This window comes from Mustela erminea, chromosome 1 (assembly GCF_009829155.1).
Source record: "Mustela erminea isolate mMusErm1 chromosome 1, mMusErm1.Pri, whole genome shotgun sequence".
In the NCBI taxonomy this organism is placed as follows: Eukaryota; Metazoa; Chordata; class Mammalia; order Carnivora; family Mustelidae; genus Mustela; species Mustela erminea.
The window spans coordinates 2,085,767-2,100,355 of NC_045614.1; the positions used below are offsets into that span (position 1 = coordinate 2,085,767).

The 14,589-nt window shown below is 45.6% G+C and overlaps 1 protein-coding gene across 1 annotated transcript in view; it reads left to right on the forward strand.

Annotated features, from left to right (window-relative positions):
- ZNF57 (zinc finger protein 57) overlaps nt 1–14,589 on the forward strand; it is a 60,847-nt gene that overhangs the window by 34,737 nt on the left and 11,521 nt on the right. Inside the window, 3 exon segments of the mRNA XM_032305559.1 lie at nt 59–574; nt 576–2,167; nt 3,127–3,129. Of these exon segments, the coding sequence (XP_032161450.1) occupies nt 59–574; nt 576–1,686 (1,627 nt within the window). The 3' untranslated portion in view covers nt 1,687–2,167; nt 3,127–3,129.

Below are 14,589 nucleotides of genomic sequence, written 5' to 3' on the forward strand. Positions count from 1 at the left end.
GCTAATAACAAATCATTAATAAAGATAATACTGATAAAGTGTTTCTGACTTCTAACAGAAATCCTGCAACAGACAGATTCTGTGAAAGTAAAGAAAGAAATCAGCACAGAGAAACTTGCAGCCAGCTTCCTCATTTTAATTTCTGCAAGAATATTTCCACAGGAGTAAAACTCTATGAATGCACCAAGTGTGGGAAAGGCTTCATGCATCTTTCTTCCCTTAAAAGGCACGTCAGATCTCACTGTGGACAAAAACCACACCTGTGTCAGGAACACCAGCAGGCTTGCATTTGTGGCACATGCCTGAGAACTCACACTGGAGAGAAGCCCTACGGATGTAAATTATGTGGGAAAACCTTTCCTTATTTCTATTCTCTCACACAGCATATCCGGATGCACACTCCGGAGAGAAACTATGAATGCAAGCAGTGTGGGAAAACCTTCCAAGAGTTCTCCAGTCTTACTAGACACGTGAAAACACACACTGGGGAAAAGCCATATAAGTGCAAGGAATGCGGGAAAGCCTTCATGTATCCCTCAATCTTTCAAAGACACGTGGTGACACACACAGAGGAGGCCGTATGAGTGTAAGTTATGCAGAAAAGCCTTCCACCATTCTTACTCTCTCACTCAGCATATGAAGATTCACACTTCAGGGAAAACCTATGAATGCAGGCAGTGTGGGAAAACCTTCCATGAGTTCTCCAGTTTTACTGGGCATGTGCGAACTCACACTGGAGAAAAGCCATACAAGTGTAAGGAATGTGGGAAAGTCTTTATTTATCCCTCTGTCTTTCAAAGGCACATGATAACACACACTGGGGAGAAGCTCTATGAATGTAAGTTATGTGGGAAAACTTTTCGACATCCGTACTCCCTTGCTCAACATAAAAAGAGACACACAGCCGCGAAAACTTATAAATGCAAGCAGTGCGGCACAGCCTCCCGCGGGTTTGCCAGTCTTACTAGACACGTGAGAACCCACACTGGGGAGAAGCCACATAAGTGTAAGGAATGTGGGAAAGCCTTCATTTATCCTTCTACCTTTCGAAGACACATGATAACACACACTGGAGAGAAGCCCTATAAGTGCAGACAGTGTGGGAAAACCTTCAGTTATCCCCAGTCTTTCCAACGACATGAAAAGAGACACACTGGAGAGAAGCCCTATGAATGTAAGGAATGTGGGAAAGTCTTCAGTCGGCCTGAAACCTTCCGAGTCCATCTGAGGGTTCACACTGGGGAGAAGCTGTATAACTGTGAGTTCTGTGGGAAGGCTTTCAGTTCCCCCAAGTCCTTCCAGGGGCACATGAGAAGCCACACTGGGGAGAAACCTTATGAGTGTAAACAGTGTGGAAAAGCTTTCAGTTGGCCCTCAACCTTTCGAGAACATCTAAGAAGCCACACTGAGGAGAAACTGTATAAATGTGAGAATTGTGGGAGAGCCTTCATTTCTTCCAGATCCTTCCAAGGCCACGTGCGGACTCACACTGGAGAGAAGGCTTATGAGTGTGCACAATGTGGGAAAGCCTTTAGTTGGTCCTCATCATTACAAAAGCATGTGAGGATGCACACTGGAGAGAAACCCCATAAATGTAAACAATGTGGGAAAGCCTTCAAGTGGCCCTCATCCTTTCGAAACCACATGAGGATGCACACTGGGTAGCAGCCCCAGAAATGCGTGTAATGTTGGAAGAATCTTTGTTAGGCCAGGCTTTCTAGAGAGAGATTCGGTAATTGTAAGTAATGTTGAAATATCTTGTACTAATTCATGTATTATACTCTGGGAAGGAAATACAGAAGTTATAAACATGGTATTGTGTTTGTCATTACCTCATTTAACACTGGACCCCTAAATAGTGAACTTCCGGTTCTTTCACAAATAAGTGCTCATGTAAGAACTCTAAGTCCTCCTTCAGCGAGGGTGTGGAAGCTTGAAAAGTGTTCTGGTTTTTTGCCCGATTTTTCAGTTAATACCATTTTCTTTCTTGGTAGTGCTACAGTAATGTGAAGTGTGCTTTTATGTGACACAGAGTTTAACTCTCATACAGTGTATTGTAGTGTAAGTGCGTGACAGTGAGCGTCAGATTATAACGTAGCACCTGACAGCATTGGACTGCTGCGGCTTCTGTGTCAAAGACCTCCATGTGGACTAAACATAGTTGGCTGTAGACTGCAGCTACCGGCAGAACCTTCTGGTACAGAAGCAGGCCACCCTCCACCAGTGAAGTTCCTACTAAAGAGTCAACCTGCAAAACCCTGGGCATCCCACCCTTTACCCCAAAATAGGCAGAACACCAGGTCTGCATTCACTCTCTTACAGCCTTGCTGCGTGGCCCCGAGTGTGCTGTGTACTTCCCAGGACTTGCGAGTGATAAACCTTGTCCTTCTAGGTTCTATGAACTAAGGTGCGTCTTCCAATTATAATAAGAACCATGGGGAGTGGAGGTAGGAATATGCTTCAAGCTTCATTTCTTGATGGTTAAAAGGTTTAGGCCACGTGTTATGCACTTATGACTAAATGGCCATCACAGAGCAGGGCTTTCCAGTGCTTTGCACATGGGTGTGGGTGTGGGTGTTTGAACATCCTGGTAGCAGAATTGCAGGCTGCATTCGTGACCAGCTCTGGCTGCAGTGAGCCACTCCACTGGCCTCTCTTGCATTCCAGCCGGGATCTTGATTGGCAACTGTAATGTTAACACTGTAAATGCTGACTTTACTACTAGGGGTCTGAGTAAATTTTCAGTGATTAAGAAAAGTGGGTTTAGCAGTCTTTGTTTGTGCCCCTTGCACCAGGATGGATGGAGTAAATGGACATAAATGTTTAACATTTACAATTATCATAAACGGTACCGCAGTCATTTGATACAGACTGTTGTATTGCTGACTTGTAATTCCCACCCAGAGCTGTTCATCTGGGGAGAGCACAGCTCAGGCAGTGGCCTCTCCACCCACTCCTGACATCGGGCTCATGGGGTTGACCCCCTGCCGAGTTGTGCTCTGCTTCCCGGCAGCCTGAGCCGCCTTCCCTCCCCTTTCTCCTGGAGTAGACACTGTACTAAGGTGATGGAGACATCTCCAGAAACATCGCCATCTCTGGGCCACATCAGGACAAAATGAATGAAAGGTTGTGCAAATCTATTTTTGAAGACTTAACATTTCATCTTAATGGGATGTGTCTGGGAAAGTGGTGGGAAAACATTTTTGTGTGGAAGTGCTTTTATTCCTCTTCCGTACAGCCCTTCCACAGGAAAGGTCTGGCTGAGAGTGGGGGCTTGTGTCTTGCTTTCCCAACGTGGGCCCACGGGCCTATTCCTCTTATCCTTTCCCTGTGAGAAATCTTGGCAACGGTTGTGACCATGTGCTGAGTCCTGTACTTTGGGAATGCTGTGGCTACAAGACAAAAGACCAGCCAGTCTTCCCAGTGGGACCCTGTTTGGGGCATCCTTATCCTTGGGCACCAGCAGTGTGTCTCTCCAGCAGCTGTCCTGAGATCTCTCCCAGCTCTGAAGTTCCCACCTCAAGAACAGATGTGTCCTCCTCCTGAGAAGCACCATGGGAGATGCACACCTGGCCCATTAGGGAGCAGGTCTCTAAGGCTGGAAACAGTGGCATGGTCTATGTCACAAGCCACAGCAATCCCCAGAGCCACACAGCTCAACACATGCACAGTCACATACAACAGTGTCAGAACTACCAAGGATATCACAAAGGTACATCATGTGCCCAGCCACCCAATGTCCCTCAGTCCCCCACCACTGGTTCTCTTGCACACCCCAGCCTGACCACTTTCTTTGTAAAACACCAAAGAGAAACATACATGGGGAGAACATAAACACTACTCATTCTCCAGTTTCAACTTAAATACTCTTTGAAACATTATTATTTTCTCATTATTTTAGTATATCAAGTATTTCAAATTGTTACCACGTTTTTCAAACTCAGAGACGTGCATGGACGGATGTGGTAACTTTTTATTGGCACAAACCTTAACCTTATCGTCAACCTTAACAGCATATGGTTCCCCTCAGCAGCAGTGCCTTTTCTTGGACAGTAACAGTATTATCGTACTTTAAAGTAATTCAGTGCACGAAAAAAGGCATCCCAAGGGGAATTTAAAGGTACTTGAGAGAAATGAAAAGGAAAATAAAACCAACACATACAGAGTGTAGCAACAGCATTGCTAAGGGAGAATTTGTAATCTACAGATACTTATATTAAAAAACAAGAAAAAACAAGACTTCAATTCAACAATCTGACTTCACAACCTAAGAAGTGGAGCAAAAAGAAGCAAATCAAAACCTCGGAGAAGGAAGGAAATATAAAGATTAGAGCAGAGATAAATGAAAAGGAAAATAGAGAAATAATAGAGAAAAAGAGAAAAAAATTAAAACTTGGTTCTTTCAGATCAACAAAACTGACATTTAGCTAGGCGGACTAAGAGAAGACTCAAATTACTAAAATTCGACAGGCAGTGGGACATTGCTACTGAGGCTACAGAAGCAGAAATGACCACAGAAGAACATGAAGAAATGTACATCAACAAATTGGACAACCGAGATGGAACAGGCAAATTCCTAAAAACAGAAAACCTGCTGAGAATCAGTCATGAAGCAACAGAAAATCCAAACAGCTATACTAATAAAGAAATTGAATCAGTGATCAAAACCCTCCCAGAGAAAAGTCCTGAACCTGATGGCTTTACTGGTGAATTGTACCAAACAATTTAAAGAAGAATATTAATACTTAACAAAAATTTCCCCCAAAAAGTTGAAGAGAAAAGAACACCGTTTAAGCTATGAGACCAGCATCACCCTGATAGAAAAGCCAAGGATTCTACAAGGAAACAAAACTACACACCAGTAGCCCATAAGAATTTGTGTGTAAAACTCCCCAGCAAAATACAAGCAGATAGAATTCAGCAGCAAACTGAAAGGACTGCACACCACGATGAAGTGGGATTTACTACTGCAATGCAAGAATGGCTCAGCGTACAAAAACGAATCCATGCAATGCACATTAACAGAATGAAGGTAACAAATCAAATTTTTACCTTAAACTGATGCAGAAGCAGCACATGATGAAATCCAACACTCTTTTGTAACACTCCATCAGCTAAGAGTAGAAGGGAGCGACCTCAATACTATAAAATCCATATATGAAAAACCCACAGAGAACATCACACTTTGTAGTGAGACTGAAAGCCCTTTTTCTCTAAGATCAGGAATAAGAATGACTTTCACCACTCCCATTTAACATGGTACAGAAGTTATACCCAGAGTAATTAGGCAAAGAAAACAAATAAGCATCCAGCTTGGAAAGGAATAAAAATTATATCTGTACATCTTACATACAGAAAATTCTAAAGAGTCCATTTACGCACACAAAACCATTAAAAATAAATGAGTTTAACAAAGTATCAGGATAAAAAGGTAACAAAAATTTGTTTCATTTCTAAATACAATAAACAATAGGAAAAGAAAATGACAAAAACAATTCTAACTAAAATAGCATCAAAATGAATAAAATATTCAGGACTTAACCAATGAGGCAAAAGACTCATACAAGGCAAAACTACAAATCATTGCTGAAAAAAAAGATCTAATAATGGAAACACATCATATGTTCAAGGTTTAAATACAGTTGTTTGGGGTTTTTTTTCTTTTCTTTTAGATTTTTATTTATTTGTCAGATCCTGAGAACAAGCAGGGGGAGCAACAGGCAGAGAGTGAAGAAAAAGCAGGCTTCCTGCTGAGCAGAGAGCCCGATGTGGGGCTAAATCCCAGGACCGTGGGATCATGATCTGAGCTGAAGGCAGACACTTAACTGACTAAGCCACCCAGGGGCCCCTGGTAAACTGAGTTTGGTAAGTGTGCCAAGATTATTCAGTGGGGAAAGGACAGTCTTTCGATAAATGGTGCTGGGGAAACTGGACATCCACATGGAAAAGAATGAAGTGGAATCCTCACCTAATAACATATTCAGACATTACTCAAGATGGATCAAGAACCTACATGTCAGCCCTAAAACAATAAAACTCTTAGAAGGAAACAGAAGAAAAGCTTTGTAACACTGGATGTGGCAGTGATTTCTTAACGATAACACCAAAGTCACAAGTAACAAAAGAAAAATAGGGGCACCTGGGTAGCTTAGACGGTTAAGCGTCTGCTTTTAGCTCAGGTCATGATTCCAGGGTCCTACGATCGAGTCCCACATTGGGCTTCCTGCTCAGCGGGGAGCTTGCTGCTCCCCCTGCTCGTGCTCTCTGCCAAATAAATCTTTAAAAAAGAGAAAAAATAGACAAATTTGGGTGCATGAAAATTTGAAAATTCTGTACATCTAAGACAGTATCAACATAGTAAAATGTCAACCCACAGAATGAGAGAAAATACCTGAAAAATCCACATATTTGATGAGACTAATACCCAGGATAAGAACATCTAAAATGCAACAACCCAAAAACCCAAACCTAATTCAACATTAACAAAGGACTTCAACAGACATTCTGTAGAGAATATACATACGTGTCCAATAAGCACATTAAAAAACACATGACATCAGGGGCCCCTGGGTGGCTCAATGGGTTAAAGCCTCTGCCTTCGGTTCAGGTCATGATCCCAGGGTTCTGGGATCGAGCCCCGCATTGGGCTCTCTGCTCAGTGGGGAGCCTGCTTCCTCCTCTCTCTGCCTGCCTCTCTGCCTACTTGTGATCTCTGTCAAATAAATAAATAAAATCTTTAAAAATAAATAAATAAAATCTTTTTAAAAATGACATCATGGGGTGCCTGGGTGGCTCGGTGGGTTAAGCCTCTGCCTTTGGCGCAGGTCATGATCTCAGGGTCCTGGGGTCGAGCCCCACATCAGGCTCTCTGCTCAGCAGGGAGCATGCTTCCCCTCTCCCCTCTCTCTGTCTGCCTCTCTGCCTGCTTGTGATCTCTCTGTCAAGTAAGTAAATAAAAATTTTTTTAAATAACATAATTAATCATTAGGGAAATGCAAATTAAAACTACAATATGATACCACTTCGAACACAATGGGGTTGCTTCTAAAAGCAAACCAGAAACAAATGTTGAGGATGTGAAGAAACGAACCCTTGTACATTGTTGATAAAATGGGAAAGCCACTGTGCAAAATACTATGGTAGTTTCTGAAAAATGTAAAATAGAATTACCGTCTGATCCAGCAATTCCACTTCTGGGTATATACCCAACAGGACTAAGAGCAGAATCTTTTTTTTTTTTTTTAAAGATTTTTATTTATTTATTTGACAGACAGAGATCACAAGTAGGCAGAGAGGCAGGCAGAGAGAGAGAGGGAAGAAGGCTCCCTGCTGATGCTGAGCAGAGAGCCCGATGCGGGACTTGATCCCAGGACCCTGAGATCATGACCTGAGCCGAAGGCAGCGGCTTAACCCACTGAGCCACCCAGGCGCTCCTAAGAGCAGAATCTTGAAGAGATGTTGGTACACTCGTGTTCATATCAGCGTTATCCACAATACCTAAAATGTGCAAGCAACTCACATGTCCATGTCCATGGATGAAGAGATAAGCCAGATGGAGGCCATACATTTAATGGGCTATTTTTCAAACTTAAAAAGGAAGGAAATTGCAATGTGTAGGGAGACAGATGGCTCTTGAGGACATTATCCTAAGTGAAATAAACCCATGAGACACAAATACCATATGATTTTACATGTATGACTAAGAGTGTCAAAATTACAGGCACCTGGGTGGCTCAGTGGGCTAAAGCCTCTGCCTTCTGCTCAGGTCATGATCTCAGGGTCCTGGGATCGAGCCCCACATCGGGCTCTCTGCTCAGTGGGGACTCTGCTTCCCCCTCTCTCTCTGCCTGCCTCTGCCTACTTGTGATCTCTCTCTGTCAAATGAATAAATAAAATCTTTTAAAAAAAAGTTTAAGAGTGTTAAAATCATACAGACATGTAGTAAATTGGTGGAGGCTGGGGTCTGGGGGAGGGGAGGGAAGGAGAGTGGGGAGTCAGTGTTTAGTTGGGACACTTTCACTGTTACCCTACGAAGAGTTCTGGGGAGAAGGATGGTAGTGATGGTTGCAAAACAGTGTGAATGTATTTAATACTTCTGAACTTTACGCTTTAAAATATCATTTTATGTATATTTTACTGCAATAAAAAGGGGGGAAGGTCAGCTGAAGGGCATAATAAAACTATAAATCCATGACCTGCTTTTACCTAATTTGCCAGGTTTTATGTCCAGCCCACTCATTTTTCACCAGATAATTTTGAAGAAACTGATACTACTATTTAATCCATGAATGTTTTGGAATGTAATTTTTCAGCATAACCCAAAGGCCATTATCATACCTAAAAATTAGCAGTTTTCCCTTAATATGTTCAAATAAACGTGTACAGGAAGTTCACTAATCATCTCCATAAGGATATAAGATCTGTACATTATGAATTTACTGTAGTTCTTTTATCTGATAAGGGTCTAGAATTCAGAATAAAAAAGCTTTCAATTCAAGCCAACCCTGTTAAAAAAATGTTCAGTTCAGTAGGTCCTTTATGAAGTGCAAATCAAAACCATGAGCTATCGCTTCATACCAACCATGATGGCTACTGTTTAGTAAGAAATGAAAAATAGAGGGCGCCTGGGTGGCTCAGTGGGTTAAGCCGCTGCCTTCGGCTCAGGTCATGATCTCAGGATCCTGGGATCGAGTCCCGCATCGGGCTCTCTGCTCGGCAGGGAGCCTGCTTCCTCTCTCTCTCTCCCTCTCTCTCTCTGCCAGCCTCTCTATCTACCTGTGATCTCTCTCTGTCAAATAAATAAATAAAATCTTAGGGGAAAAAAAAAAGAAATGAAAAATAGGTTTTGGCAAAGATGCAGAGAGACAGGAACCCTCACACACTGGTGGGAACATAAACGGTGCAGCCACTGTTGAAAACACAGTGGTTTCTCAGAGTTCATCACAAGGGTTACCATATAACCCAAAACTTCACTCCCGGGTGTGTACCTTTGTGAAAATAAAAGGAAACCTCCTTTAGCATAGTTAGGAAGCCAGCCGCGGGGCTCCCACACCCGATCACTTCCCAACACTAGACCAAACTGGGGGAGAGGGACCTTAAGTGCAGACACTCTACCCCCAGCTGGAGGGAGGAGGTTTTCTTCCTCCCTAGCAACAGCCCAGCCAATGGGAGGCCATCACAGCTCAGCCAATGAAAAGCCACTACAGTGGAACTCCCTTCACTCTCCCCAAATTTCCTGCACTTGCCTACAGTGCTTGTCCCCCATTGCAGTTCTGTGCTATTTCCAAATAAACCCACTGTCTTGCTGGTAAAGTAGCTAGCACTTTTATATTTTAAGTTCCATTATTTGGTGATCAGAATTGGGACCAGTAGACCCGGAGAGACTCCGAGCCTGGTGAGCAAAGAGGTACCAGAACTCACAGAGCCTACTAGGCTCACTGCTTTCTCTCCCAGCCTGGAGACTGACAGCAAGTTTTCTTCTGGGTTTTGAGCTCTGCTCTCCTTGTGTTTCACCTCTCGGGCTTCTTCAGGACCTTCAGGTTTTACGGCCTTGTCCTTTCTCGGAGTACCTGCAGCCTATGGAGGTTCGTAACGATGTGATTTGTTGCTCGGAGATCCTAGACAAACTATCCTTGACCACTGCGTTTTGTCACAGGTAAAATAAGTTTCTCAGAAACTAGTGCAAGGGCTAATGAGGCCCTGAGACTTAGAATCTTCTATTATGCTTTGATGCCTTGAAGAGCTGCTTTATTTACAGGGTATTGATTTATTCTGGGAAGAACTTTTTTTAAAATTTATTTATTTGAGAGAGTATGGAGCAGGAGGGGCAGAGGGAGAGGGAGAGAGACTCTAATGCAGACTGTGCTGAGTGCAGAGCCTGACCTGGGGCTCCATCTCCCAACCCTGAGATCACGACCTGAGCCAAAACCAAAAGTCCGTCACCAAACTGATTGTGCCGCCTAAGTGCCCCTTCTAGGGAGAACTTTTGAGGGATCTATTTGAATCTTGATGGGAGGCACACTGTGGATTCTATCAGTATCAGTTGAAAATTTTGCTCAGAAAGGATGGTACGGGATCTATCTCATAAGAACAAATGATCACAGGAACCTGGGTGGCTCAGGGGGTTAAAGCCTCTGCCTTCAGCTCAGGTCATGATCTCAGAGTCCTGGGATCGAGCCCCGAGTCAGGCTCTCTGCTCAGCGGGGAGCCTGCCTCCCCTCTCTCTCTTTGCCTGCCTCTGCCTACTTACGATCTCTCTCAAATAAATAAATCCAATTAAAAAAAAAAAAGAACAAATGATCAGTGTCCCCATACTGTTAAAGTGTGTCAGATATGGAGCAAATCAAAGATGTTCAAGTGTCATTTAACCCCCCTTCTTGCTGATTGTGATTACTACTGGCAAACCCTCTTTGAAAAAAAGAAATTGCAGCGTGATACTCTTCTAAGAAATGTCGGGTGCACACATGAACAGAGATGAAGCACGTAAGCAGAAGGAGGTGACAGCACAGGGGAGGGGCAGAGGAAGAGGGAGAAGCGGCCCTGGTTGGGGCTGGATCTCAGGACACCAGGATCATAACCTGTGCCAAAGGCAGACAGTTAACTGACTGAGCCACCCGAAGAACTTAATAGTTCTTACCTAGACAGCCAGAAGAATGCAGTGCAACTGAAACCAGGAATAGAGAGGCACCAGGCACATCAGCTAGAGGCGGGGAATATTTGCTGATTTTCGGAGATTGGACTCTTGTTTAGCCTCTTCCTGACTGGACCTTGACATGGTCATCACATGCCTTGACTCATCCCTGACAAGGAAGTGCCTCGTCTGAGGACAGGTGGGTGGAACTGGCTCTGTTAATGAGAGGGAGCCACGGCCCAGTAGTGAGCTCCAGGCCACTGCAGGCCAGAGCGCTTCCACTGTCTGAGGCCATGTTTGCGTCCTGACTGTGGTGTGAGGACGTCTTGCTTACTCACAGCCGGCACTGCGTTAAATGTTCTCCATAAAGGGACTTAGCACAGATGAACCCACCTGCTCCTCAGCAAAGTCTTTAAAGCAGATACTGTTTTATCTCCTTGCATGAGCTACCTGGGGCCTGCAGAGGCAGGCGAGTTTTCAAAGGCCACTGAGCAAGAAAGGAACCAAGTCAGGATCATGATTCGAATTGAGCCTTTCTTTCCTAGACCCTATGTTCAGTGTCGGATGCAAAATACTGAGCCACTGTCGGAATGGGCGTAGCGTGGGCTACGCGCTCAGCTCAAGGCAGTCAGTGAAGTCCACATCGGTCTAGACAGTGCAGGCTCTTGCCCACATGTCCTCACGCTGCTTCCCGCCCTCCCACTCCTGCTTGCTCCCTTGGTGCTCCCAAGTCACCCCTTCTTTGTAAGCACTGACTGTCCCTCTAGGACCTGAGTTTTATCACCTGCCTCCCTGGACCTTCCTATGTCCCTTGTTTGGCCACATATGACTGGCCAACCACTAAGGGACACAGAATAGGTATGGACTCAGAGCCTACAAAAAGCATCACGCGGGCACCCCTGAACTTGGCTCTCAGATTCTGAGAACTGGAAGCAAAAGCAGCACAAAGTCACAAGGAAAACTACCTCTGGGTACATGGAAAGGTGAACAATTTGTAAAAAATTCGAAACAGGATTTCATGGTCCTGCTATGAAAAAGAGATTTCCACGGAAAATGTCACATACGGACTCTCCCAGCGGTGGGGACATCAAATCGTGGTTGCGACACACACCTTCCAAGCTCTCTTCCAAGCTCGGTGTGGCTGTATCGACCCTTATTAGTGCGTGGGACCCACACGATCTCTGGTCATCCTGGTGAACTGAGGACAGTAGAGGAAAGCGCATTCCGACAGTGGTTGGAATAACTAGAAGCACTCCTCTCTGCAAAGACTGTATGGAATCTTTTTTTTTTTTAAGTAATTGACTTCTTTTTTTAATTATTTATTTGACAGAGAGAGATCACAAGTAGGCAGAGAGGCAGGCAGAGAGAGGAGGAAGCAGGCTCCCCGCTGAGCAGAGAGCCCGATGCGGGACTCGATCCCAGGACCCTGAGATCATGACCTGAGCCGAAGGCCGAGGCTTAACCCACGGAGCCACCCAGGCGCCCTGTACGGAATCTTTGTTGTCCATTCCCACTACCACATTGCTGTACGTTTCCTTCCCCCGGTCCCAGCGGGGCTGCTCACGTTACACAACCCCTCAGACATGAAGCCCCACCAGCTCCACCCGAAATACAACCAAACTTGTACCATGCCCAGGGCCCGAGGGGCATCGGAGGGCCAGCTGACGGGAGACAGGAGCTGACCTGTGTCAACCCGGGGCAGATCAACAGAAACACGAGTGGTCTCCCGGCTTTCCTCCACCGCAATTAATACAAGGACACGCCACCGGGTGAAGCCTGACCACCCACTTACCCATCCATCATGGGAAGAAACGTCTTGCTCGGCACAACTCAGCACAATTCCCAGCAAAAGGAAGGAGGAGGAAGGACTAGTACGGACTTTCATGTAAACGCCTCACAGCTATTCGGACAACAAACACTGAGAAGCAGCATTTCCAGAAATTAGGAATTTCCTCGAGGTGGTTATGCCTGGAGCACCAAGTCGTAAAGTCATTCCCACAACTAAGACTCCCCTCATCACAAGTGTGGTTTGTTCGGTTGTTGACAAGTGCGGAAGATGCAGGTGTCTGGCTCCCTCTCCCACGCCCTTGAGCTGCGAGACCGTGACTCCTGCTGTTGTCAGAGACATTACATGGGCGGCATTAAGGATTTCACCACTGGGAGTAAATCATCTTTTCAAAATAGTTATTTGAGAGGGCGCCTGGGTGGCTCAGTGGGTTAAGCCGCTGCCTTCGGCTCAGGTCATGATCTCAGGGTCCTGGGATCGAGTCCCGCATCGGGCTCTCTGCTCGGCGGGGAGGCTGCTTCCTCTTCTCTCTCTGCCTACTTGTGATCTCTCTCTGTCAAATAAATAATAAATAAAACCTTTAAAAAAAATAGTTATTTGAGAGAGACAGAGAGAGCGCATGAGGTGGGGGAGGAGCAGAGGGAGAGGAAGTGATTTTCAGAGACTCCGTGCTCGCTGCGGAGCCCAACTCAGGGCTTGATCCCACAACCTTGAGATCACGACCCTAGCTGAAACCAAGAATCGGAACTGAACAGACTGCAACACCCAGGTGCCTCAGGAGTAAGTCATTTTATTTTATTTTAAAGATTTTATTTATTTACTTGAAAGACAGAGATCACAAGTAGGCAGAGAGGCAGACAGAGAGAGAGGAGGAAGCAGACTCCCCGCTGAGTAGAGAGCCCAATGCGGGGATCGAGCCCAGGACCCTGAGATCATGACCTGAGCCGAAGGCAGAGGCTTAACCCACTGAGCCACCCAGGCGCCCCGAACGGGATATTTTAAAAGAACTCAGTTGTGAGGGGTGGCTGGGCAGCTGAGTCGGTGAAGCGTCTGCCTTCAGCTCAGGATGATCTCAGGGTCCTGGGATCGAGTCCCGCATCGGGCTCCCTGCTCATGCTCACTCTCTTGCTCAAATAAAATCTTAAAAATATAATAGAGGACATAAAACATCCTATCATTTGCAAGTATGCAACAGATTTGAAAATCTCAGTAATGTGGTTTCCATGAAACAATGCAGAGAAACACACTTTGCAAAACAAAGATAAAACCACTGTTCTGAATTACATGTTAAAAAAAAAAAACAAAACACCCTGGAAAGTTACATCTATCGACAGAAAGGAATTAGCATACTGGGTTTATCTCTTAGATAGCAGTCAGCCGTCAGCTATTGGTGAGAATTGCCACAAACTGCCATACACTCACAAGTGCTTATTCCAATGATAGAAACATCCAGAAGGAAGAAACACAGGGTTACTGGAGCCTCTCTACAGTGCAACAAGGGAAGGAGGTTTCGCGCATCCGAGGCTGCAGCATTAATTCCGTCAGGGGGAGGCAGGCCGCAGATCTACCCTGAGAGGGACAGGGCGCTCACCACGGAAATCATGCGGTAGAAAGAGCACGGGCACAAGGAGCCACAGGGCCGCGCAAGGAACCCTGTGCACCTGAAAACCGAGCTGGTCCATCACAGGAGAGCTCGTGGAGAAGTCTCTGGAGTGTGCTCCCGAACAAAAACGGATGTCAAACCTGTGTCAGGTTGGAGGCTGTTCCAGACGACAGATCAGTAATCGAGACGATGTGACCCAAGCCCGTGGGGGGTCCCCACGCATCTCTGTCTCCTGCCGGAAAAGCATGGCTTCGTCACGCGGTTTCTGTCCTCACGGCCTTCACCTCAGAACCACAGAGGGAAGGACGCTGGGACACATGGTCTCCCACCTCACCACGCTCACAACGAAGTTCAGTGGAACCAGCCAGAAGCCAGCTTTCATCTTCACGCCACAGGGTTTCTCTTAACGCCATCATGACTGAGGAACCACCAAGATGAAGGGCGATCAGCAGGGGCCGGACGCGGAGCATAACCGGAGGAGACTGTCCTCGCTGCCGTCCCTGCACAGTCACTAATGTCTGGGGGGCGCAGAGGTGTGGAGTAGAGCGGCAGTAAGCGCACGTGAAGATC